At 39.9% G+C, this 25,007-nt stretch overlaps 1 protein-coding gene across 1 annotated transcript; it reads left to right on the forward strand.

Annotated features, from left to right (window-relative positions):
• The first annotated feature begins 296 nt into the window (after nucleotides 1–296).
• LOC116504707 (keratin, type II cytoskeletal 5-like) lies at nucleotides 297–22,891 on the forward strand. Its single transcript, XM_032211908.1, has 9 exons — nucleotides 297–827; nucleotides 3,887–4,101; nucleotides 6,454–6,514; nucleotides 9,169–9,264; nucleotides 11,375–11,539; nucleotides 12,322–12,455; nucleotides 13,923–14,135; nucleotides 20,398–20,432; nucleotides 22,614–22,891. The coding sequence occupies exons 1-9, from the start codon at nucleotides 297–299 to the stop codon at nucleotides 22,889–22,891; spliced, it is 1,728 nt and encodes a 575-aa protein (XP_032067799.1).
• The last annotated feature ends 2,116 nt before the right edge of the window (nucleotides 22,892–25,007 follow it).

Consider the following 25,007-nt stretch of genomic DNA (forward strand, 5'->3'; position numbering starts at 1 on the left):
AGCCTGCAAGCTAAGCAATTTTAAGGCAGCACTTCACTTCAAAGGCACCTTTAAGACAAGTTGAAGGGATTTTTTTATTGCTCCCAGATATAACCCAGCCCAGTAACGATCTGATACTTAATTAATTACCTAATTCCAGCCAAGCCCATCGCCACATATAGATGTGTATATATATATATAGGGGAAACCAAAACTGCACCTTGGAGAGGGGTGTGCTGTCCTTCTCTCTCTTCCTTCCTTCCTTCTGTAGCCCAACTTCTGCTCAGCTCTCTTTAGCACTCTTTGAATTAGGCACAATGAGTAGGCAATTCAGTTCTAGATCTGGGGGAGGGATTAGGACTTCCCGGGGATATACCTCTTCCACTACTGTCATTCCTAGTGGGACAAAAGCTAGTTTCAGCTCCGTTTCATTATCCCGTGGTGTGAAGGGAAGCTCAGGATTGGGTGGGGGCTTTGGTAGTAGAAGCCTCTACAATCTGGGGGGTGGCAAACGAATCTCTTTTGGAATCAGCCATGGTGGCGTTGGAGGAGGCTTTAGGAGTGGCCTAGGATATGGTAGTGGTGGTGGTGGTGGTGGAGGAGGAGGAGGATTTGGTAGTGGCTATGGATATGGAGCTGGAGGTTTAGGTTTGGGAGTAGGAGGCTATGATGGTGGACTAAGAATGGGGACCATGCCCCCTCCTGGGGGCATCCAGAAAGTGACTGTCAATGCCAACCTCCTATCGCCACTGCACTTGGAGATTGATCCTGAACTTCAAAAAGTGCGGCAACATGAAAGGGAACAGATCAAGACCCTCAACAACAAGTTTGCGTCCTTCATTGATAAGGTGAGTCAATTAAGTCAATCATCAAGTTCTTTGCAGGTAGTCTCATAGACAAAGACTGTGAATAAGATTGCAAGAGAGAAATGAACCATTCGAGTGCATCTTGGATGAAAATGAGGACAGATATGAGTGTTCCAAACCAAACATTTAATTTCTGGAAAGACAGGAGTTAAAGTAATACTTTGGCAGCCAGATTTCATTTAATTTTGCGTGGCTTTCCAAGGCCTGCAAAATTTGCATAATCATGCAAAGTGGAGAGAGCTTAGAACTTTTATTATTATTGCGTGGTTAATCTTTAGCGAGATTCACAGCCTTTGGGGCTGGTTGGTAGCTTAACAGCTCGAATCCTAACCAAGGACCTAGGAACTGTTAAGGTAACGTCGGAGGATATAAGCTGTTCCAAGTTGGGTGGTTTTTTTGTAGAATCAGAATGTTCAAGTCTGATAAATTTAAAATTTCCAAATAGCGAGGTAGCCCTTTGGGTATTGCTCCAAGGGCTCCTATTATTATTATACAATTGTATCACAGCGGCCAGTTGTTTCGCCGGATTTGGCATTGGTTACTAGTCGGGCCCTACCCAGGGGCCTAGGACGTCGTAACGTATTTTCGTAATATGCGTGCAGATCCAAGCAGTGCGGCTTTTTGCATTTGACTGATGGTGATTTTGTCAACTTTTAATTGTTTTAAATGTAATTCCAGTGCTTAATAATAATAATAATAATAATAATAATAATAATAATAATAATAATAATAATTATTATTATTATTATTATTATTATTATTATTATTTGATAATCTCAGAGATCACAGCTCACACCATTTTTATGAGACTCTTATGCTGCAAAACAGTATGAGTTGAATTTTCAGGATTTGAATCAGAGATGGGTTTCTACTGGTTTGCACCAGTTTGGGCAAACTGGTAGTGGAAATTGGAACTTGCTCGCCGAACTGGTAGACACGGCTGGCTGGACACACTCCTGAATCAGTTCCCTGGTAGCACAGCTGTTGCCGGGTAGTATTTAATCATTTTTAATGTCCTGCGCATGCTCAAAACAATTTACTTTCAACTGTGCACATGTGCGGCACATGCAAAATGTACGTGCAGTGAACTGGCAGCAATGTTGGCAGCAACCCACCTCTGGTTTGAATGTTGTGATCTGAGAGCCCTTTGCAAAAATTCCTGCTATTCTTCCAAGGCTGGAGGAGTGAAATCAGGATTCCCACAATACATTGTTCACAGAACACGTTTAGGAAATCATTCAGCGTTTTAGCAGCTACATTACCACTCACCTCACATATTATATATAAGACTACAACACCCAGAGCTCCATAGGAAAAGGAGTTGACCAAAAAAAATCTCTTACATCTATGACATAGGGTGATTTGTTTTTGTTGCACTACAGCATCTTCAAGCAGCAGTAGCTATGTTTCATCCTAAGTATCTTTTTTGTAAATTTGAATACAAGTTCTCCTAAAGAGATTTTTAACTCAAGCTTGAAAATATTTTTGGGCCTGTAGCTCTTAAAATATAGGTGGTACTCAATTTACAACAGTTTGTTTAGTGACTGTTTGAAATTACAACAATCCTGAAAAAAGTGACTTATGACCATTTTTCACACTTATGGCCATTGTCCCATCCTCATGGTCACATGATTTATATTTGGATGCTTGACAACTGGTTCATATTTAGGACAGTTGCAGTGTCCTGGGGTCATGTGATCACCTTTTGCAACTTTCTGACAAGCAAAGTCAATGGGGAAGTCAGATTCATTTAACAAATGTGGCAAGGAAAGTTGTCAAATGGGAGCAAAACTCACTTAACAAATTTCTCACTTAGTAACATACATTCTGGGCTCAATTGTGGTCGTAAGTCGAGGACTACCTGTAATGTAGCCAGTCTTAGCAATAGTCAGAAGCCTTTGGAAACAGAAATTACAGTCCTCTGCACAGAATGTAAGTCCCTATACTCACAGACGTAATTGTAGTGGCAGTGATGATGGTTCTCTATACTTTCCATCTCAGTTGACGAGATGCAAAATTGCTCTAAGGCATAGATGCTACATCAATTATACTCTAGCAAGGCTTTTAGATATGATGAAGCTACCCGTTAATTTTGTGAAACTGCAGCTTCTCAACTGTCCTATGAGAATTTTGATGTGAAATGTTAGTAAGGAATATTTTTCCTGGGAAATTCTTTTTTACCTGCACCAGAGGTTGGGTTTTCTGCTAGTTCGCCCCGGATTGGGCACGTGCACGAGCAAGCCGGTAGTAAAATAAATTGGAACCCACCACTGTCCTACACATTATATTTGTGCAAGAATATAACAAGAATACATATACTTCTCTTTTTTCTCAAAGTTAATTGGCAATGTTCACAATGCAGCCATTCATGTAGTGTTTAGACTGTCATGAAAATAGTATCCATAGTTCTAGATTCAACACAAAATTAACTATACCATCATTTTGGGATTGACATTTGCTCATGCGTTGATAGAAAGGTAGCTATTTTTATAGCAATTTGCTACTATTTTCCCCCCTGGTCAGTTTGCAGCACTATTAATGCCAGAGAGTTTTTGTTTTGTTTTTTTAACAAAAGATGACAAAGTAATTTAAAGTAATTTTGCCCAGCTCCATATTTCCTAAGGTACAGATTATTAATGGGATGTACTCTTTCCTGAGGTACACAAGGGGAAGCATACATATTTAGCCTTATTTGTTTTTAGCAAATAAGTATGAAACCATCTATCCACAATCCAACGAAGTAATATATTTTTTGTGCACGTACATGATTTAGTGACCGGGTTATAAGATCTGAGCTGCAACATCTGGATTACTTCTGGATGACAGAAAAGAAAGGTACAAAATTCTAAATCTTTGCTGCCGTCACCTGGTTGATCTGTTAAGGATCTGGGTGGCCTCCTAGTTGTCTTGCCGCACATGGTACTTGGTTGTCATCCCTTGATTTGAATGCTGCTAGTCCTCATTATATAACAAGGTGTGCATTCCAATCTAAGAGGGCTTCTAAAAACATTACTCTGTCTCTGTCTCTCTCTGGATTTCAGGTACGGTTTCTTGAGCAACAGAATAAAGTACTAGAAACAAAATGGAATCTCCTGCAACAACATGGCAGCGCAGCTCCGAACTTCAGCCTAGAGTCCTTATTCGAGGCTTACTTGCTTAACCTCAGAAAGCGAATGGATGCGTTAAAAGGCGACCGGACAAAGTTGGATGGAGAGCTAAGAAACGTACAGGATCTTGTAGAAGACAACCGAAGGAAGTAAGTGAGATTCCAAGGCATTCTTACCAAAGCCAATGGGATGAGAAGGGTCAGGATGGTACCATTCAGTCTGAAAGCGTGTATATGGGTCATAAAAGATTTAAGGCCTTCCCTTATAACAAAATTAACACACAATGAAAAGCTAAAACAGGCAGAAAATAAACATATTTGATTTTCCCTAACCACATTGTTTGCTTGCTGTCTGCATTCTCAAGCATTTTATTGTTTATTTTATTTATTTAGTTTGTCAAACATGTACAAGATAACAGGTATAACTATAAACATGGACATGAGCACAAGAAATGAATACAAATAAATGGGGATAGTAGGACAGGGACAGTAGGCACCCTGGTGTGCGTATGCACGCCCCCTTACAGACCTCTTAGGAATGGTGTGAAGTCCACAGTAGACAGTGTAAGGTTGAAGCTATGAGGGTTTGAGGAAGTAACAACGGAGTCAGATAGAGCATTCCAGAACTCCTTCATATTCTTAAAAATGATTGAGGAGCCAAAAAGCTTTGGTTTATGTGGATCATATCTATTGATATGTACTGGAAATGAAAACTGAAAAATGTTAAAATATTTTTTGCATGCTGAACCAGCAATAATGCCGACAGCAACCCACCCCTGCTTGTGGGCCAGGAGGAAGTACCCAAAGGATGCTGTGAAGAAGCTGCAGCAGCCCATCCTATCCTCTCTTCCTTGTAACTATGCCCAACTGATAGCTGTGTGGCTATGGCATTTTGGCATGAACTCGAGCTTGCGGTTTAGGGTGGGGACATTTTTGATTTATCAAAGATATGAGGACATTAAAGCAAGCAGTTACAGGTTCACTGAAAAACCTTTTGGCTCGTAAAATGGGGAGTATGAAAACTTCTGATAACAATTAAACCAAATACGCTCAGGAGACAGTTACAATAACATGAAATGGAAACTGGCATGATTTTTTTTTGAACCATGCTCATGGAATAACAACCAAATATGATAATATAAATGGAATAAGAATGTTTATAACAACAACAATTTTGTGTAGTGCCACCAAGCTTTAAATTCCTAGCCAGATTGTAATGAATTTGACAAAGCTACTTGCCTCCTCCTTTAATTTTATTTTGGAAGATTATTATTTAAATTAATAGCTTTGAGATGTTGTTTCAGATTAAAATAAGAGTTTTGATACTATATGAAAACTGGTGAAAACATACACACACAGAGCACATGATATAGTGGAAGCGATATATTCATGCTATATGTGCTTGTTCTATGCCCATATATTATAGGGCTGTCCTTAAAAATAAAATTGACTGATTTTTTGCAATTATAATTAAAAATGTAAAAGCTTCAGATTAACAAGCTAACATGAAGATAAAGAAAAAGATAAGAATAAATAGGGAAATGAAAAATAAAAATAAAACATGAACTATATTTATGCAAATGTAATTTTCATAATCGTACAGTAGCATTATAGAGCTCATGTTGTCCCAACCTGGGGAACAATGAAATCAACTGGAGAGGTTACAACAGATTACCAAGACTTCTGATTTGGGAGTGCTGCATAGACATAATGTATTACATATGTAATATGAAGCAAGAATAACTCATCCCTTTATGGCATTCCAAAAGCCTGTGAAATCTCAGCTATTGTGCAAAGTCTTGGAGACCACTCAGTTAGAGATTGCAATGCCATGAATGTATGTTGATGGATGCTGACTGAATTATATTGTGTTAATTTCTGCGCTATAATTGATCCACTATAGTTTTTAGGTTTTTTGTTCTTAATCAAACTGCTTAGAATAAACTATGATTGAAGTATAAATTATAAATAATAAATAGCTGATTATTTAAACATTGACATCCAACACTTGTAATGACTTGCTGTTGGCAGCAATGATGAAAGATGACAATCCTTCATATGCAGAAATGATGGCCAAGTTCCAGCAGGCAACTTAATGGACTGGTAATGTAAGTCAGACACTGTTTTAGAGGAGAAAAACTGTTGAAACTCAGGTACCTCAAGCATGGGATGTAAAATAAATGTTGGTGACTTTAGTGAAATGTCCTCTCTGTATGACAATCAGGAGCGATATATATAATTCGTGCTTGATATTCCTTGCAGCTGGTTTGACTCAGTATTATAAAATGTGTAAGAGTCTTTTTTTTTTAATATCGTTGTTGTGCCACATATAATTTAGAACTGGTATAGACATCCCCCACCCCCACCCCTAGAAGAGATGCTTTTATGACAGCCTGGTCAAGGCCATTGAAAGCTATTGATTGGCATCTTTTTATATGACATTTTCTTTGCCTGATATTTTCTTTGAAGAGGACTGAAAGTCTACATTCCTTCTCTTCACAGATATGAAGAAGAAATTAACAACCGCACCGCTGCTGAAAATGACTTTGTTGGTATCAAAAAGGTGACTATCCTAAAACAAAAGAATTAAGCTAAGGAATAATAATAATAATAATAATAATAATAATAATAATGATCCCACTATCAGTAATCTTAAAAAAAATGAAATTAGGCTACCAAACAGCCAAAGAAGCTGAAAAAAATTCACATTTACTATATATGGATGATTTGAAACTCTATGGAAAGTCAGAAATAGAAATCCAATCATTGACAAACACAGTATTGTTTCCTCCACAAACCGAGTATTCAGCACCGATATTTCAATGCAGTTTGGCATGGAAAAATGCGCCACTGTATCCATAAAAAGGGGCAAAATCACTGCATGTGAGGGAATTGAAATGCCCAATGGCCAATTAATTAAATGCAAAGAAAATGAAGCCTACAAATACTTAGGCATTCTGCAGTTGGATAACATCAAGCATGGAGAAGTAAAAACTATTGTCAGGCGAGAGTACACCAACAGAGTTAGGAAAATTTTGAAATCTAAATTGAATGGTGGAAATACAATCAAGGCCATAAATACCTGGGCAATACCAGTTATAAGATACACAGCTGGTATAGTTAACTGGACACAAGCTGATTTGGACCTTTTGGACCGAAAAACCAGGAAACTAATGACAATGCACTACAGTTTACATCCACGTGGTGATACTGATAGACTATATCTGCCCCGAAAATTAGGTGGCAGAGGATTATTACAAGTGAAGCAAACAGTTGAAGAAGAAAAACATGCACTGGCTGATTATTTAAAAGAAAGTCAAGAACATCTATTAATCGAAGTAAAGAACAAAAATCTACTGAAGGCCCAACAGACGAAACAAGAATACAGAAAAGATGTGATAAAATCAAGAATGGAGAGTTGGCAGAACAAAGCACTGCATGGCCAATTTCTGGAAAAAATAAAAGATAAAGTGGACAGTGAACAAACTTGGTTATGGTTAACAACAGGTACATTAAAGAAAGAAACAGAGTCACTAATCCTGGCTGCGCAAGAACAAGCTATCCGCACAAATGCCATTAAGGCCAAAATCGAAAAATCCTCTGATGATGCCAAATGCAGACTTTGCAAAGAAGCTGACGAAACTGTTGATCACATACTCAGCTGCTGTAAAAAAATCGCGCAGACTGATTATAAATTGCGGCACAATTCAGTAGCACAAATGATCCATTGGAATTTGTGCAAAAATTATAATATTAAAACAGCAACAAACTGGTGGGAACATCAGCCTGAAAAAGTCACCGAAAATCAGATGGTCAAGATCTTGTGGGATTTCCGTATACAAACCGACAAAATACTGGCGCATAATACACCAGACATCACACTGGTTGAGAAAAATAAGGTCACAATCATAGACATCGCAATACCAGGTGATAGCAGGGTCGCCGAGAAGGAACATGAAAAAATCGCAAGATACCAGGACTTAAAAATCGAAATTCAACGACTATGGCACAAACCAGCAGTGGTAATTCCAGTGGTAATTGGCACACATTGGCTATTCCAAAAGCACTGGAATTACATTTAAAACAGTTAAAAATTGACAAAATCACCATCAGTCAAATGCAAAAAGCCGCACTGCTTGGATCTGCACGCATATTACGAAAATACGTTACGACGTCCTAGGCCCCTGGGTGGGGCCCGACTAGTAACCAATGCCAAATCCGGCGAAACAACTGGCCGCTGTGATACAATTGTACAACAACAACAACAACAACAACAACAACAACAACAACAACAATAATAATAATAATAATAATAATAATAATAATATGTGGGAGATTTGTACACGTGGAGAAAAAGCACTTTTGTTCAAAGTTTTATAAATTTCTTAATTAAGCTGAGAAATTTACAGCATTTCAGTCATTGCTGGACAAAGTCCTATAATTTCTCATTCTTCACTTTGATTGATGGTTATCAGAGCTCATTCATACCTGCAAACCCATTCTCTTTTTACTGTGCTAAAGCAAGAAACTGGATCAAGATTATATGACAATTATCAAAATATTTTGAATGGCTTTTTCATTATTATTATTAAATGTAAATTGATTACTGATAAAGCAACAGCTTAAAATGATGTTCTACAATATATTTTATACCACTGTGAGGAAGCCTTTATTCTTTATTTTTTGAGGTATGATATTAAACTTGTATTAATGTATTGGCAATGAGCTTGTAGAGGCATGTTCAGAATAAGATGTTGAATTAAAAGAGACAGTTCTAAATAGAAATATGCATCGTACAGAACTTTGCAGCAAAGTAGAATTGGATTGGACAATCTGTAGTCTTCCACATATGTTCAACTACAGTTCCCAGCCTGGTTTACCATTAGTTGTATTGGCTACAGCTGCTGGAGGCTGTAATTCAGCCACTTTTGAAGGGCTTCAATTTCTCCATCCCTTTTATGTGGGGTAAAACATTTGGAGGGCTCCTGTTCCCCAGCACTTTTCTTTCTTGTAAATAGGCACAGGTTTAATGCCCAGTTTGTTAATTAAAAACAAACCTTTGTTAGAAACCTCTGTGTGACACTCTGAAGAAATGCTACTGGTTGGAGTACAACTCAATGGGCTAAATAAATTAAATGTCTAACATGATATGAAACAGCTGTCTAGGAATCTTTGGACTGCTTTTCTGTAATTTTGGTATGTGTTGCATTCTCACAGGATGTTGATGCTTCATTCATACGAAAAGTAGAGCTGCAAGCAAATGCTGATAGGCTGGTAGATGAGATCAACTTCCTGAGGACCATCTTTGAGGCTGTAAGTGTTAAATGTTCTTGTCACTGGATCCAAAGGAAAGAAATGTCCTTCAGGGCCAGAAATCGCACTGTATTTTGGGAAGAAATGGAATGATCTTGCCAGGAAAGTAGGGCAACCTTGATTTATTGACAATTCTATGAACTAACATATTCTACTTCAAAGATCTCCTGGAGGTTTGGTTAGGTTTAGGTTTAATTTATTTGTATGCCGCCCTTTTCCCTGAAGGGACTCAGGGCGGCTCACAACTCAAAAAGGGAGGGGAAATACAAACAAGAGTTACAAAAAACATAAAAAAACCCATACATAGTTAAAAAGCACAACAATCATACCATTCGAAGTGGGGCAGCAAGTCTTTAGCCCCAGGCCTGTCGGAACAGCCAGGTTTTAAGGGCTATGCGGAAGGCCTGGAGGGTGGTGAGGGTACGAATCTCCACGGGGAGTTCGTTCCAGAGGGTCGGAGCAGCCACAGAGAAGGCCCTCCTCCGGGTAGTCGCCAGTCGACACTGGCCGGCTGATGGAATTCGGAGGAGGCCTAGTCTGTGGGATCTAAGAGAGACTTAGATCAAAATCTTGGGGGGCTCTTTTGTGGGAGTGGGAGGCCAGTATACATGATATGCACTTGGGAGTGTCCTGATTGGATTCACACATCATGCTAAGATGTGATTTTTCTAGCCCAGATTTGTTGAATTGGCTGGAATAACATTTTGCACTAAGATGGTTGGTAGTTTCTTTTAATGCTGGCATGATGTAATGTGCGGTACTAACTGCAGTGCTGCTACATATAGTTTCTTTAGTAATTTTTAAATAGGTTTAAAGAAGTGTTCATTGACACACAACACAGAGGTATCATTGAGCTACAAAGGAGAAAGAGGAAGTCAGTCAGGTCCACTAATCAATTTTGTCTTCCTGAAACAGTAAACAAAGCTGTGCTCTGAAGTTCCTGAAACTGTAATACCAAAAGAAGTAACAGAGTCACTTGAGTAACAAAAGCACTTGAGGGTAGAACAAGAAGCAATGGATGGAAACTAATCAAGGAGAGAAGCAACTTAGAACTAAGGAGAAACTTCCTGACAGAGCAATTAATCAGTGGAACAATTTGCCTCAATAAGTTGTGAATGCTCCAACGCTGTTTCAAAGAAGATGTTGGATATCCATTTGTCTGAAGTGGTGTAGGATTTCCTGCCTAAGCAGGAGGTTGGACTAGAAGACCTCCAAGGTCCCTTCCAATTCTATTATTCTAAATTCTAAATGAGAGTCATATAGTCAGATCAGTTAGTTTGAATGGTTTTACTTACACTCTCTTATACTCCCAGTCCTCATCCTCAGGTTAAAAATATCCCCATTATTATGCTGACAGCCATGTTCAGAGGCCTCCACTGATAAGCACAATTCATATGAATTGATAGAAACTTTCCTGAATGCAGCAGTCTTATCATGCTGAGCTTTGCCAAGTCCCTGGTGAGATTTCATTTGGTGAATCTTCCAAGGGAATTTAGCCCTACCACATCTAGGCTGCAAAATCCCGAATGACCAGCAGAGTGCAGCAAAAAGGCAAAAACTGTATATTGTGATTCCATCTAACTCAGGGGTGACAAACCAGGGGCGAATGCATCACATGAAGGCCACACCCACCCCAGCTCCATGAAGGCAAAAACATTGCAATACGTCACGTGACGGCAATGTGATGTGGCGAGTTTGACATCCCTGATCTAATTGGTCATGTGATTTTTATTTCATCCAAATCAGTTGGCTCTCATTAAGTGGCTTGCAGTGACCCCGGACACTGGACCATGTTCTTTAACCGGATATGGTTTTATCTTTACAGCATAGCATGTACTATGCACACATAACTCCTAGGTTGACGTTCTGTTATTCCAGATGGGATTAGACATACCTCCATCAGAGTCTCAGGCAGATGCTGAAGTCAGTGATGAAAACACTAACTAGACAGCCTACTGACAACTTCCTGCTTTGCCATAATGAAGCACAAGCTTTATTTTGAATTGGCTTCCACATAATATTTTGCTAGGTAAAGATGAACTTGAATTAGTGAATAACAATGGGGAAACATATGGATGGATGAATAACAGCATCTTGTTTTTCCACAAAGGAAATGGCTCAAATCCGAGGACAAATTAGTGACACCAACGTTGTCTTGCAAATGGACAACAACCGAGATCTGGACCTCAACAGTATCATTGCTGAAGTGAAAGCACAGTATGAAGACATTGCCAACAGGAGCCAGGCTGAGGCAGAAGCATGGTATCAAAGCAAGGTAAGACTCTGCATAACTTTTCCAGAGATGACTGTGGAGTTAAGATAAGCTTATCCTCTTAATCTGGAATCAGTGGTCTTCTTAACCAGAAGGAAAGCCTGAAGTGAGAGGGCTGATAGTCAGACCATGGCTTTACACTTCCAATGAGCTTTTCTTTTTTCAGAAATCCTTTAAGTGAATTGAATCTGATGTGCAACATTTGTCTTATATCGTAAGTTCCTTTATAATGGGGTCGTAACCAGCATTACCTTTCGGATTGCTAGGAAGAACAGAAAACTCCTAGACATTATTAGTTGAGAAGCCATGGTGGATAGACCTCATGAGCTTTGCAATTTCTCATGAGAAATAATGCAACTACAAGTTCTGTACCTAGCATTTTAACCACAAAATTATAGTGCCTACTGAGCTTTGCTGAAACACAAAACACGAACTGTGATGCCATAGTCTCAATGCATAATATATTCCTAAGAGGCAAAAATTTGGATTCCACTTTTTGTCTTGAGATCACATTTAGGTTTAGAGGTGACAAATTTGGCAAATCTTTTATCTGCCTTTGCCAGGGAAAGGTGATACACGGAGTTTACCTCATACCCAAGGCCTCTTGTCTAATTCGTGAAGCTGGTATTGCTTCCTATCAGTCATAAGGATTCTCTTGCCTCCCAATAAGGAGTTTGTGAGTTCGATCCTAGGTAGAGGCAGATGTAGCGTCTCCTGCTTGGGCAGGGGTTTGGACTAGATGACCTTCCAACTCTGTTAATCTGTTACTTCTTTTGGTATTACAGTTTCAGGAACTTCAGAGCACAGCTGTTGGTCATGGGGATGACCTGAAAAATACCAAGAATGAGATTGCGGAACTGAATCGGGTTATCCATAGACTAAATGCAGAAATTGACAATGTGAAGAAACAGGTCAGCGGGTATTTGAATATAGCAATATCCTGTCTGCATGGGTTTATCTGTTCTCTTTTTTCACCTTTACATGTCCATCTTCTCTTAGCTTGCACATTATTTTGCAGTTCATCGATGTGTGTATGCTAGGAACATTTTCACACCAAATTTCAACAGGATTTATTTCTGAGGAAAAGTGGCCAAGCATATTCGTTCAAGTTGGATTAAATGATCCCTGCCATCATTTTCAGGAGATTATCCCCTGCCTTGACTGTTTACAACTCAAGTTTACCAGATTTACCTGCACAATGTGCAGAGACATATTCTAAACTGCTATTTCTTCCTCTATAGTAGAACCGGAACAGAAATATTGCAAGAAGTGTTATGTGGAGGTGTTCTTTGATTCTCAGGACTATCTGTCAGTCACGCATTACCATCTTCGACTGTGTGCCAGCTGCTGTTCTGCTTGGATAATTCACTTCATTAATCTAAATTCTAACAACCTCACATTTAAATTGTTGCATGCTTTTGAATATGAATTTGCTCCCAAAAATGCTCCTTAATACAAAACACGGCAGCTTGAATAATCTCTGAAACCCTGTGACCCTATTATGCCAATATTAGTTCCTATTTTATAGGCAAAATGCACAATGTATTCACAAAATACACAGAAATGGATTCACTAGCTCCAGAAAGACTATGATTTGAATAAAATACTGCACAAAGTTGAATAGCAACAGGACTGGCACTTAGACTTATATATCACTTCACAGCACTCTCTAAGCAGTTTATAGAGTCAGCCTATTGCCCCCCCCCCCCCCCAACAGTCTGGATCCTCATTTTACCAACCTCAGAACGATGGAAGGCTGAGTCAACCTTGAGCCTGGTGAGATTTGAACTGCTGGCAATCGGTAGAGTTAGCTTGCAATACTGCATTCTAACCACTGCACCACCATATATTATATTATATGACTTGCAATAACTGCTTTATTGGAATTTGGCACATCAAACCAGAGTAAACTTTTTAATTATCTAAGCACATTTTCATGTTATTAACATAAATAATTCTTGCCCTATTAAGTCTCATAGTTGGAGGTTGTCTAGGAACAGAAGGTGGCACTCACTCTGAACTGGTTTGCAGAAGAATAAACTTGTTGATGGAAAGAGATATTGAAGGACAGAGAATATAGGCAGACCTCAACTTACAACATTCATTTAGTGACCATTCAAAGTTACAATGTTACCATCTGATTTTTTTGGGAGGCTCTGAGGTCCAAATAAAAGCCAGTGTACAATAATGTGATCCTATTTACAATTCTCCTGTAAACACTTAGCTGTCTGCTGCTATAACAGAAAGGAGAGGCAAAGTGCCAACTCTTTACCAGTGAATTCTTAAGACATCTATATTTAATACTTCACGAAGTCATGCATGTCATGACACACACGAATCATGAAATTAGAACCTAATTAATATACGAATGTACCCAGATTACCAGTCTTCAAGGAGCAATTGCTGATGCTGAACAGCGTGGGGAGGTGGCCCTGAAAGATGCCCGGGTGAAATTGAGCGACCTGCAACTGGCTCTGCAAAATTCGAAGGATGAGCTGGCACGTCTCCTGCGGGATTATCAGGAGCTGATGAATGTCAAACTGGCTCTGGATATTGAGATTGCTACATACCGCACGCTGCTCGAAGGCGAAGAATGCAGGTGGGTGCCATCTTGCGATGTATCGTGTCTCTTGAGTGAAATGTACCTATTTGCATGTTTCTTGCGTGTCGATTTTACCCAATCTTAAACATAGGAATATATACACAGGTACCTGTCATCGTAGCTGTTCTGCTTTTTCTATAACTGTTTGTTTGTCTGTCATTCTTCTTTGGCCTGTAACAAAGATCGTGTCCTAGGTTTGGAGCCTGTATGGTTTTTTTTATTGATTCTCTTTTCAGAGCTGTGCAGGCTTCCTCCACTTGTTTTCTTAGAAAATTCCCAGAATTTCCATTTGGAGATGAATAGTACATTTGATGAATAACAAATTAGGGGGGGGGGGGAATTGCATTTAGTTCATCCATTTTAGAACACTTTCTTTCTTCAACCATACTCTCCCTGGGTCTGATCCTGTTCTGACCTAGGTTTCCCAAGTCATAGACTTTATCTGGCTTGGAGAGCTACCAGGCCGATATCTGCAAAACTTGGCAAGGAGTCTCGGAGAGTCACGAACCAATTAAGTGAACCAATTGCCTCCTGCAAACTCCATTCCCCTTTCTCTTCTCTTTTATTTCCTCTGGGAGGGGCCATTCATCATCCACCTGTGGCCTTACTCTCAAGTCAACCCCTGTTTTTTAGCTGTTTCCTTTGTCTGGCAACTTTGTGCATGTGCACACTGGGAACAGGCTCCAGCTGTTCATCTGCCTCACTGATGTCTGACTGACAACAGCTGATAACTGGCATACGGCTCTGGCTCCCTCTCTGCCTCTGACACAGAGCCCTCATCAGAGGCTTCCCCAGCACTGGCCCATGTTCCTTCCCAACCTCCTCACTGTCCGAATCTGTTGCCAACTCTGCTGGCCACTAGCAGGCCACAACAGATCCTTAGTTTATTCAGTTTTGAGCAGTTTTTTCCTCCTTCCTCTTCGTCTCTTTTTCATTTCCTTTTGCCTAGCACAATTCAGTGTATAGGATAAAGTTCCAAAGGGCTCTAAGGAGAGGACATTATATAGAGGACATTTTCCCCAAGCTCAGCAATAGCAAACATTTTCATCGGAAACAACAAGGGTCAATGAAAAGTGATATCAAATATTTTGTAGCAAAAATGATTTTTTTCTTTCTGTCCCTAAATATGTTGCTTCCTTAAGCATGATGTTATATTTAGCCAGCAAATAAAAGTGATTCTCAAGCTGTCAGTAAGAAATTTACAATGTGACAGGTGTGTGTGTGTGTGTGTGTGTGTGTGTGTTTGTGTGTCTGCACGCAAATGTTAATGTTTGTATGGCACATTTCCAACGGTGTTGAAATTTCTGAATGTTCAATGTGCATATTTAGGAAGCAGTACTTGCTGTTCAATATCATCAGCATAGTAGAAAACATTTCCACACATAATATGCATTAGCATTAGCTGGGAATGCTTCTAGCATGGGGTAGGCTTTTAAGAATGTAAATAAATAATATATGCTTATATAATTGCAAGTAAATAACTAAAACTATGTTTCCTATACAATCTGGAATTAATTGCAGTTGTTATGTCTACAATAATACTGCTTAGTCATAGTAATAGCAATAGCAGTAGACTTATATACCACTTCATAGGGCTTTCAGCCCTCTCTAAGCGGTTTACAGAGAGTCAGCATATTGCCCCCAACAATCCGGGTCCTCATTTTACCCACCTCGGAAGGATGGAAGGCTGAGTCAACCCTGAGCCGGTGAGATTTGAACCGCTGAACTGCTGAGTAAGACATGGTTGCTGACTTGGAGAGAGACACATAAAATCATCCTTCACTCCTGATATTTTTAATTAGTGGTGAAAATTCAGAAGAGAAAATACTGCACAGATATAGAAGCAATCTTTCCTCAAGTATGTTTCTATAAAAAAAGTAAATATGCCTTAGGCTTGTATTCTACATAAAAGGTGTGCTGGAATCTTGTTCTCTCTGTGCAATATCTTTACATTTTAAGATTTCAGCAATTTGCAATCCAAATGTGTGTATATTTACTCCTAAAGTAGATCCCCCTATGTTTGACAGATTTTCTTCCAAGTTAGACGCCTTGGTTCATGCCATAACTTAGTCTCCTACCATCTGATGCCCTTCAGATGGGTTGTACATATTTTAATTTCCTAAGGCTAATAGGGATTGGTCTATACCAGATTGGGAAAAACTGTCCTACACTGCCAGGCCAAGAGTTGTGTTGTATTCAACCCAATGAGATTATGGTGGTAGAGAATGAGATGACAACTACTCTGTTCTTCTTTAGAAGAACATCTGTGGCTTTACCAATCTCTTTCCCAGCCCACTCAAATCAATGGGCTTTTATTGAAAGAGAAAGTAGAAGATAGCTAAAAATGGAGGGCACCTTCATAATTTGTGCTGCAACAAGAGTTTGCAAGATATGTCCAAAATATTGTATCTGGGTAAGGCTCAAAGCCCATCATGCTTAGGCCAAGAAAAGATCCTTTCAAAAGGATCTTTTTCTCATCCTTTCAAAAGAAAATAGCAGCTGCATTATCACAATACAAAAAAAGATGCTGAGACTCTAGAAGAGGGGTGTCAAACTTGCGGCCCGCAGGCTGGATGTGTCATGCGCTGGCCACACCCACACCTGGTTTAGCGAAGGGGGGGAAGTCATGACACATTACGTGATGACACAAGCTTGGTACCCCTGCTCTAGAAGGAGTGCAGAGAAGAGCAACAAAGATGATTGAAAAGGGTCTGGAGGCTAAAACATATGATAAATAGTTGCCTGAACTCGGTATGTCTAGTCTAATAAAGAGAAACACTGGAGTGTCATGATAATAATCTTTCAATATATGAAAGGTTGTCATAAAGAAGAGGCAACCTATTTCCCAAAGCTCCTGAGTGCAAGACAAGAATAGAATTGATGTAAACATATCAATAAGAAATCCAATTTAGAACTAAGGAGAACTTTCCTGATAATGAGAAAAGTTAATCCGTGGAATGGCTGGCCTTAGGGAGTTGTGGGTGCTTTAACACTGGATGTTTTAAAGAAGAGATTGGACAGCCATTTGTCTGGAATGGTTTTGGATCTCCTGCTCAATTAGAGGGGTTGGACTAGAAAACCTCCAGAAGATCCTTTCTAACATTCTGTATTCTTTCCCTGTTGGGACCATGAGGCAGGACAATGGGAAAAAGATAGAATTTAAAATCTGTAACTTCTCTGAAAGGACATTAGCTTCTATTAACCTTATGAGGAAAACCTATTTTTAAATATGAAGAGCTCCTAGTTTTTATTTTGTCCTCCACTACTTACCTATGCTTTGAAGCATGTGTGAACTAATGGCAGAAGGACTTGCTGGGAGTCAACTGGGTGAAGTGACCTTTTGTGGTCACTTCTTTTGTTGACATGCTTTGGGAACTTAACTGATTTTGGGCCAAAATGCTCCCATCAATCTCAAGGCAGAAAGGCTGCGTTGTTCATTTTCCTCACCCCTCTGAGATATTATGGTTCTGGGAATTTCAATGGTGGGCTGGATTTTGGTACTTGGTGACAGTTGTAGCAGTACCTTGAAATTTGTAGAACAAGGAAAACCCAGGGTAAGCATTCATTCTAAGACCACTCCCAGAATTCTATCAGCTACTGAAGGGGGTGGGGGTGGCCAGCTTTGATGCCCAAACTGCATTGTACTTTTCTATATCCTGCTAAGATATTGCTGCAGGTTAGTTCTGGAAACTGTAAATCAGTGGTGGGATTCAATTTTTTTTACTACCGGTTCTGTGGACATGGCTTTGTGGGTGTGGCTTTGTGGGTGTGGCTTTGTGGGTGTGGTTTTGTGGGCTTGGCAGGGGAAGGATACTGCAAAATCCCCAATCCCTCCATACCCCACTAACCTGCTTTCCAACTCCGTTCTCCTATTCAGGGCAACCAAAGAAGATCAGCTGGGAGGCTAGGAGGTAGCATGGGCATGGCTAGCCTATTTGCTGGTTCTGCAAACTACTCAAAATTTCCACTACCAGTTCTCCAGAACCTGTCAGAACTGGCTGAATGCCACCTCTGCCATAAATTAACTCTGGTGCCCACAAGAATGGAGATTAGAGCCCATTGTGTTCAGCCCCATAGCTGTCCCTCATCACTGAAATAATGGAACATGGAGCACTTGATAGAGGAAGGAGTAAGAGTACTTTTAGATAATAAAGATAATGGTTTAGTGTTACTTACCTGCACTAATGGTCCAGGATCTAAAATTACTGAATTATAGACCGGGGGGGGGTGGAGTGGGGAAAGAATTACTATGAAATGCATTCTGTCTGAAGAACACCTAATGCCTCTGGCTTATGTATGTTGGTGAAGTTTGTTTCTGAGCTTTCCTTCAGGCCACTGTCTGATTTAGTACTTTGGAAAAACTTTATGCTATAGTAACCCTTGAACTAAATGTATTTTTTTCTTGGGGTGAAATAATTGCCAGTAGTTACACCTATGTAAAAAAGTAATAATCTGTATATTTTTAGCAACATTTGTTCATGTACTTAACTCTGCTTAACGTCTGACCCTGAAGATCAGCAGATGCTGTGGTTGCCATCTAGATAAGCCTGAAGGGCAATAAGGGTCAGGATTGTTTTCCCTCACAATGTTTTTGTACAAAGCAGATGAGCACTCTGGCCTCAGGAGGGCACTCTTAAGGCAGTCCCATCAAGGCAGCTGAGAGCACAATGCTAAGTGGGTACAGAAGACAGGTTTTGCATTCTATGAGAAGATGTGAGAAGCTGGTAGAGAGGTTGCACCATCTGTGTTGCAACAACACAGTCACCAGTTGTTACAAAATGTTCTCTTGTGGGTTCCTGGTTGAGCCACAGAGTGAGCATGGGCATTTTCCTCATGGCTGAAACATAAGTTATGCCAGCATGAAAGGGGCAGCCTCCTCTTCCCCCCTTCCGGGTTAAGTCTGCAGTGGACAAGAACCTATAGGAATTTGTTCTGCTCAGACTTGGAGGTCAGGACCCCCCGAGGGAGGGGTGAACCACTGCATGCTGGCTGAGCAACCTGTTTCATGTGACACCCCCCCCCCAAGTTCAGGGGTGTGCTTCAGACGGTGCATAAATGTTATGCAGTTGTGCCTCTTGCACAATCCCTTTTATAAGGGGGGTGTAGATTGTTTAATCCTCACAAATTTCCCAAAGTATTTTGTTTGTTTGTTTTAATTTGTTTAATAAAATTGCGGCCTTTTCTATCAGGAAGAAAAGGCAGAGAAACTGTAAGCTTCCTTTGGCTGGCAGGGATAGGAGCCAAATATATCAAAGAGCCCCAGCCCGTCAAGGCCAATTTATTTTTCTTTTTTTCCATTCAGTCTGAAGCCAGTGACTTTTTTTGCAGCAGTAGCTTCTCAGAAATAGATTCTTAAGTTAAAGAATTTATCTCTAGCTATAGAGCACCCAGTCCTGGGCATTCTTTTGAACTCACTTATCTGTAGTGGCATATGCAAAATCTGTTTTATGCTTTTCATAAGAAAAGTGTAACTCTACAGCTTTGTTCACTAGTGGCACTAATCCATAACGTGATTAGTTTGCACTGGTGTGATGTGGGTTCTTCTTTTTGGTAATCCAGTCAACCTTTAAATGGTTTAGTTATGTGTATAGACCCCCTCTGTTAAATAACAAAAAAATGAGAGGGGTCAATCAAATCAAATCTTTATTATGGACAAAGACCGACACACATGGAAAGGTCTGGTTGAAAAATAACTAAAAGGCTAGCAGGAGTCAGTACATGAAGAAAATATGTCAGCTGCTGGAGTCTCTAGGAGTAGCAAGTTATTTAAGACAGTTTTGGTATATAGTCCAAAAGCAGGAAATAATAAATGCAGCAGACAGCACTTCAGTGAGCTTAACATCCACAGGAATTTCGTTATAGTTCAGGTTCCCAGTCTCACTTCCTTAATGAGGTCTGTTTCCTGGTTATATATTTGTTCTGTTTGACAAATCATGTGTTGAAAGCCATCTTTTTCAGCCTGGAGTGGTGTTATTAGCCATCAAACATCAAAAATACACTCCCCCCCCCCAAAAAAAAAAGGTTTCATACAATTTTGGCCACTACTGTAGACAATGCAAAGAAAGAAGTGTGTATGTATTTTCCTTCATTTTGTCACTCATCTGATGGAGAATTTAAAGTGACCGGTTGTTCCTCGTTTTCACTTGATACTTTATCCCAAGATCTTTATTTTCAAAGACAGGGCCTTAAAGGCTATGAGCTACACATGATAAAGGCAATTGATTTATAGTCACACTGTTTTTTTCTTTCTTGTCTATAGGATGTCTGGAGAACTCACTACCCCTGTGAGCATGTGTAAGTATTTCATTTATGCTAATTAGCCATGAAGGCCCATAAGAATACACTTGTTTACACACACTGTATTGTTTAATGTTAATACTGAATAATTTAGAAATCTTAAAAAATGTTCTCTATCACTAACAAGAGGATCAAATAAGTACTACCAAATAGGTATTACACTCTGTGCGTATGTGTGTATAGGGGTGCTGCCTATCCTATTTTATACTATTGGTGAAAATAATAATTTAGATTAAAAGTGGGACATGAGGCTTTAAAAAAAGGTAACTAGAATAGATTATGTTGTGGTCAATTCAAGCTAGGACTAGGCATGACATCAGAGCAGTATACCAGTATTTGAAAGGTTGCCACAAAGAAGAAGGGGTCAATTTATTTTTCCAAAGCACCAGAAACAATAGATGGAAACTAATCAAGGAGAGAAGCAATCTGAAATTAAGGAGAAACTTCCTAACAGGGAAGACAATTAATTAGTGGAATAGCTTGCCTCCCGAAGTTCTGGATGCTCTCTTACTAGCGGTTTTAAAGAAGAGATTGGACAACCATTTGAGTATATGGTTTCCTGGCTGAGCAGGGGGTTGGACTGGAAGACCTCCAAATTCCCTTCCAGCTCTATTCTGATTGATTGGGCAAAGAGGCGCTGTGAAGGGAATGGTCAGTTAAGAGATAGTATAGTGGCAGCTGGGTAGTGTGCGTGGCAAGACGTTCAAAAAAGACCCTCCCTAGTTTCTCCGACCGTAAAGAAGAGTGGGGCAGGGAGGGAAGATTGAACTTTCAGACTAGCAAGAAGTTTCATTTAGTCAATGAAACTTTACAGTAAAGTAGAATTAGTTTGTCTGGCTATTGATTCCTATCTAGTGTACCTCGCCAGGCTGACAAAAACAGATGAAGAAACAGACACCATGTAGATTGAAAGCTACTTTTATTAGAAAGAGCTATAGTAGCAGAATCTCGCAAGTCTGAATGTGCTCCCCCTTCTCCCTCTTTTATCTTCATGTGAATTAAAGTTGGGAAGTGGGGTAGGGGGGCTGGCTGAGGTGTTTTCATAAACCACTTTCCTTGCTTGGGCTAAAACCTTGCTTATCTGATCATTGCCTTGGTAGTAGATCTTCCATTTCTTCTCCAAGGCCATCATTTATGAGCATTACAAGAAATATCCCTTGATTTTTAATTTTGAATGGCATCCCACACTGGATGGGAAATTTGAGCGAGCAATTTGGCAGTAATACTACTCATATTGCCTTCAATACATGGTGGCACCTGTAACCTTAAAAAGCTGAGCAGGGTCATGCCAGTGGTGAAATTCAATTTTTTTTACTACTGATTCTGTGAGCGTGGCTTGGTGGGCATGGCAGAGAAAGGATACTGCAAAATCCCCATTCCCTCCCCACTCCTGGGGGAAGGATATTACAAAATCTTCATTCCCACCCCACTCTTGGTCCAGCCAGAGGTGGTATTTGCCAGTTTTCCGAACTACTCAAAATTTCTGCTATTGGTTCCCCAGAACCTGTCATAACCTGCTGAATTTCACCCCTGGCTCCTACCTAGTTAGAATTTGGTTGGGAATGCATTTGATAATTCCAGGGGCGAGGACTATAGTGGGGAAATCAGCATCCTGGAATATGAGAATGACTTGGATATGCCCTGGTAGTCCACAAGACTTGAGTATGATAGTCATCTATCATGTCTTAGAACAACTAAAATGATCAAAGATCTGGAGAGTACAACATATGAAGATTAGGGTTCAGTTAGTCTAAAGAAAAGAAGAATTAGCGGTGACTTGATAGCAGTATTCCATTATTTGAGGGGCTGCCACAAAGAAGAGGGGATCAAATTATTCTACAAAACCCCAGAGGGCAGGATAAGGAGCAATGGAGGGAAGCCAATCAAAGAGAGAAGCAATCGGGAATTAAGGAGAAACTTCCTAACAGTGAGGACAACTAACCAGTGGAACAGCTTGCCTCCAGAAATCGTGGGCACACCATCACTGGATATTTTTAAGACGTGTCCAGACAGTCACTTATCTTAAATAGTATCGCTTCTTCTGCTTGAGTGGGGGGCTGGACTAGAAGACATCCAAAGTCCCTTCCGGCTAATTCGTTTCTAGGATCCATTCCTTCTTATGGGCTACAGCCAATGGTTGGAGAAAAGTCCAGTAATGCACCTATGTTTCTCTTGCAGCGGTGGTCAGCAGCTCGTCTGCCATGAGCGGAGGTGGTCGTGTGAGCAGTGGAGGATTCGGCCTGGGGATAGGTGGAGGAGGAGGAGGCAGTGGTGCTGGAGGCAGCCTGGGCCTGACAATGGGAGGGGTTGGTGCCGGTGGCTTTGGTATAAACACTGGAGGGAGCAGCTACAGTACTGGAAGCTATGGTGGGGGAATAGGTGTTGGAGGAGGCTCTTCCAGCATGAAATATGTCTCAACCACAACCTCATCGTCCAGCCGAAAAGTGGTCAGATAAAAAAGAAACCACATTGCCAATTGATTCTGAAAAAAGCTCCTAATTGCCAGCATCAGCACAAGTCCCCAAGCTAGTCATCCTTCATTTTTCCCCCCCTGAGAAGTTTAATATGAACAGACACTGTCCCTTGTCTCCTGAATGAATACACCTGAGCAGGTGTTTGCTGTTCATGAGAAATGGCTCCTGTCACCCCTTTGCCAGGCAGTTTCAGTGTTACAAGTCTCTTTCCCAACCAAGGTGACTTGTGGCTGCCGAGGCGTCTCTGATTTTCCTATTGGACAGAATTGATCTTATCCTCCCCTACTCTCTTTCAGAAGGATGATGATGATGATGCCCTTTTGTGATAGGAATTCAGACAGATTAACAGAATTGGAAAGGACCTTGTAGGTCATCTAGTCCAATCTCCCCCACCCCCATGAATTGGCAAAGAAGTTTTAAATTAGAAAAGGAAATCTGGTGAAGGTTGATTTTAGTCAAAAGCAAACAAAGCAAAAAGCCAAGCATAACACTTTTGAGTATTATTCCTAAAAGAAACCCCCTTCCCACCCAAATACTATTGCTATAGTGCAAAACTTTAGGAATAGAATCTGACCACATGAAACAGTATTTTAACACCCTGCTGATTTTACTGGGAGATTAAGTACTCCGTCCCCTCTCCATATTTGAAATCAACAGGATGGAGAAAATGTTTACCTTTTGTTTCGGTTGTTTTTAAGAACGAAAACATCACTGAATTTTTTTCCAGCTTTGGCATTCATTTTATGGTCATAGTTTCACCTTTTCGCATTTCTGCAATTTTTTAACACTGCCCTTTTTGTTCAGTGCTTTGCACCAGCAGATGAATGCGATATAATTGTATCCTCTTAAATCTCATTAAAAGCAGGAGGAAAGTATCTGTATAGACCAGTGGTTCCCAATCTTTTTTTGGCCATGCCCCACCTAAGCATCTCTAAAATCCTGGTGCCCCACTTGTGACATATAATTCTTATTTTGCTCAAAAAGTAAACTCTACTCAAGCAGAGGAAGCCTAAAAGGCGATTAACTAGGTTTAAACAAGGTTCAAATTGCCACCATTAAAAATCAAATTCCCCCCTGTGGGGCGTGGGCACCACGTTGGGAACCACTGGTATAGACTGGTCTGTATTATCAGGGCCTGTACTTTTCTCACTTAAGCCCTATTGCTCTCTTTGGTATATTGCTTGGTATAATTTTGATTTTCCAGAGCGTTTAAAAATGTGATAGCCTTCTGCTAAGATGGCATTTGAGAATGGAAAGGGCAATTTAATGGATGGGCTTATTAAAACAATATAGTTGGCAACAGAAAACAAAGAACACCTGTATTTTAATTCAGTTGTAATAGTAGGCAGACCAACACCCCCAGGAATATACACAGTCAAAACAACACATCGTTTAATAGGCAATTAGAAGACAAGTGCTTAGATCAGCCATCTTTTAAAGGATGCCTTTTGTTGTTCTGTGCTTAGAAGCATAGCATTTGTCTTCATCAACCACAAAAAATAATAATGTTAGTATTCTTTTGGTTGACCCTCTCCCTAAGAAGATGATTTTTTTTACTCGTTAAAATAAATTTCCCAATTGATGAAGAACATTTTTAAAATGCATAATAGTTTGTATGGCCTATTTTGTAAGTGTCCCCAAATGCTTGTTGTAAATAAAATAGCAACTGTTTGGCTTCTTTTGCTCAGTCTGTTGTTCTCCATAACTTCATGCTTGAAATTGCAAATAAACTGCATTGTGATAACTTTTTTCTTGCTGGCCTCTCCTTTCTTTTTACCTGTGGGTGTTCATTACAGCTAAAATGTGTTTTTTCTTGAATGAAGAACTCAAACATGAAGGGCCTGTAGCTGAAGAGAGAAATAGGAGACTAGGAATATTTGGTTTGCAACATTTTTTCCCCTTACAAAATGGTTTCAATTGATTGACTCATTTATGATTCACCTACTTTACTTCTGGTGTCTTTCTGATGGGCAATACTACAAGCATAAGAGAGATGTATCATTGTCAACAGGGATGAGGCACTGATTTCATGCCAGAAAGTGCTTTTTCTCAAGTGAAAGACTTGGCCTGAATAAAGCAACATCTCAACAAAAAAATA

Source organism: Thamnophis elegans, chromosome 2 (assembly GCF_009769535.1).
Source record: "Thamnophis elegans isolate rThaEle1 chromosome 2, rThaEle1.pri, whole genome shotgun sequence".
NCBI lineage: Eukaryota > Metazoa > Chordata > Lepidosauria > Squamata > Colubridae > Thamnophis > Thamnophis elegans.

Bases quoted from the DNA above. Each gene is read 5' to 3' on its own strand.
- LOC116504707 (XM_032211908.1), top strand. From the start codon at position 297: ATGAGTAGGCAATTCAGTTCTAGATCTGGGGGAGGGATTAGGACTTCC. The intron at 4,102-6,453 runs GTAAGTGAGATT...TTCTCTTCACAG, and splicing joins GTAGAAGACAACCGAAGGAA to ATATGAAGAAGAAATTAACA. The intron at 6,515-9,168 runs GTGACTATCCTA...GCATTCTCACAG, and splicing joins ACTTTGTTGGTATCAAAAAG to GATGTTGATGCTTCATTCAT.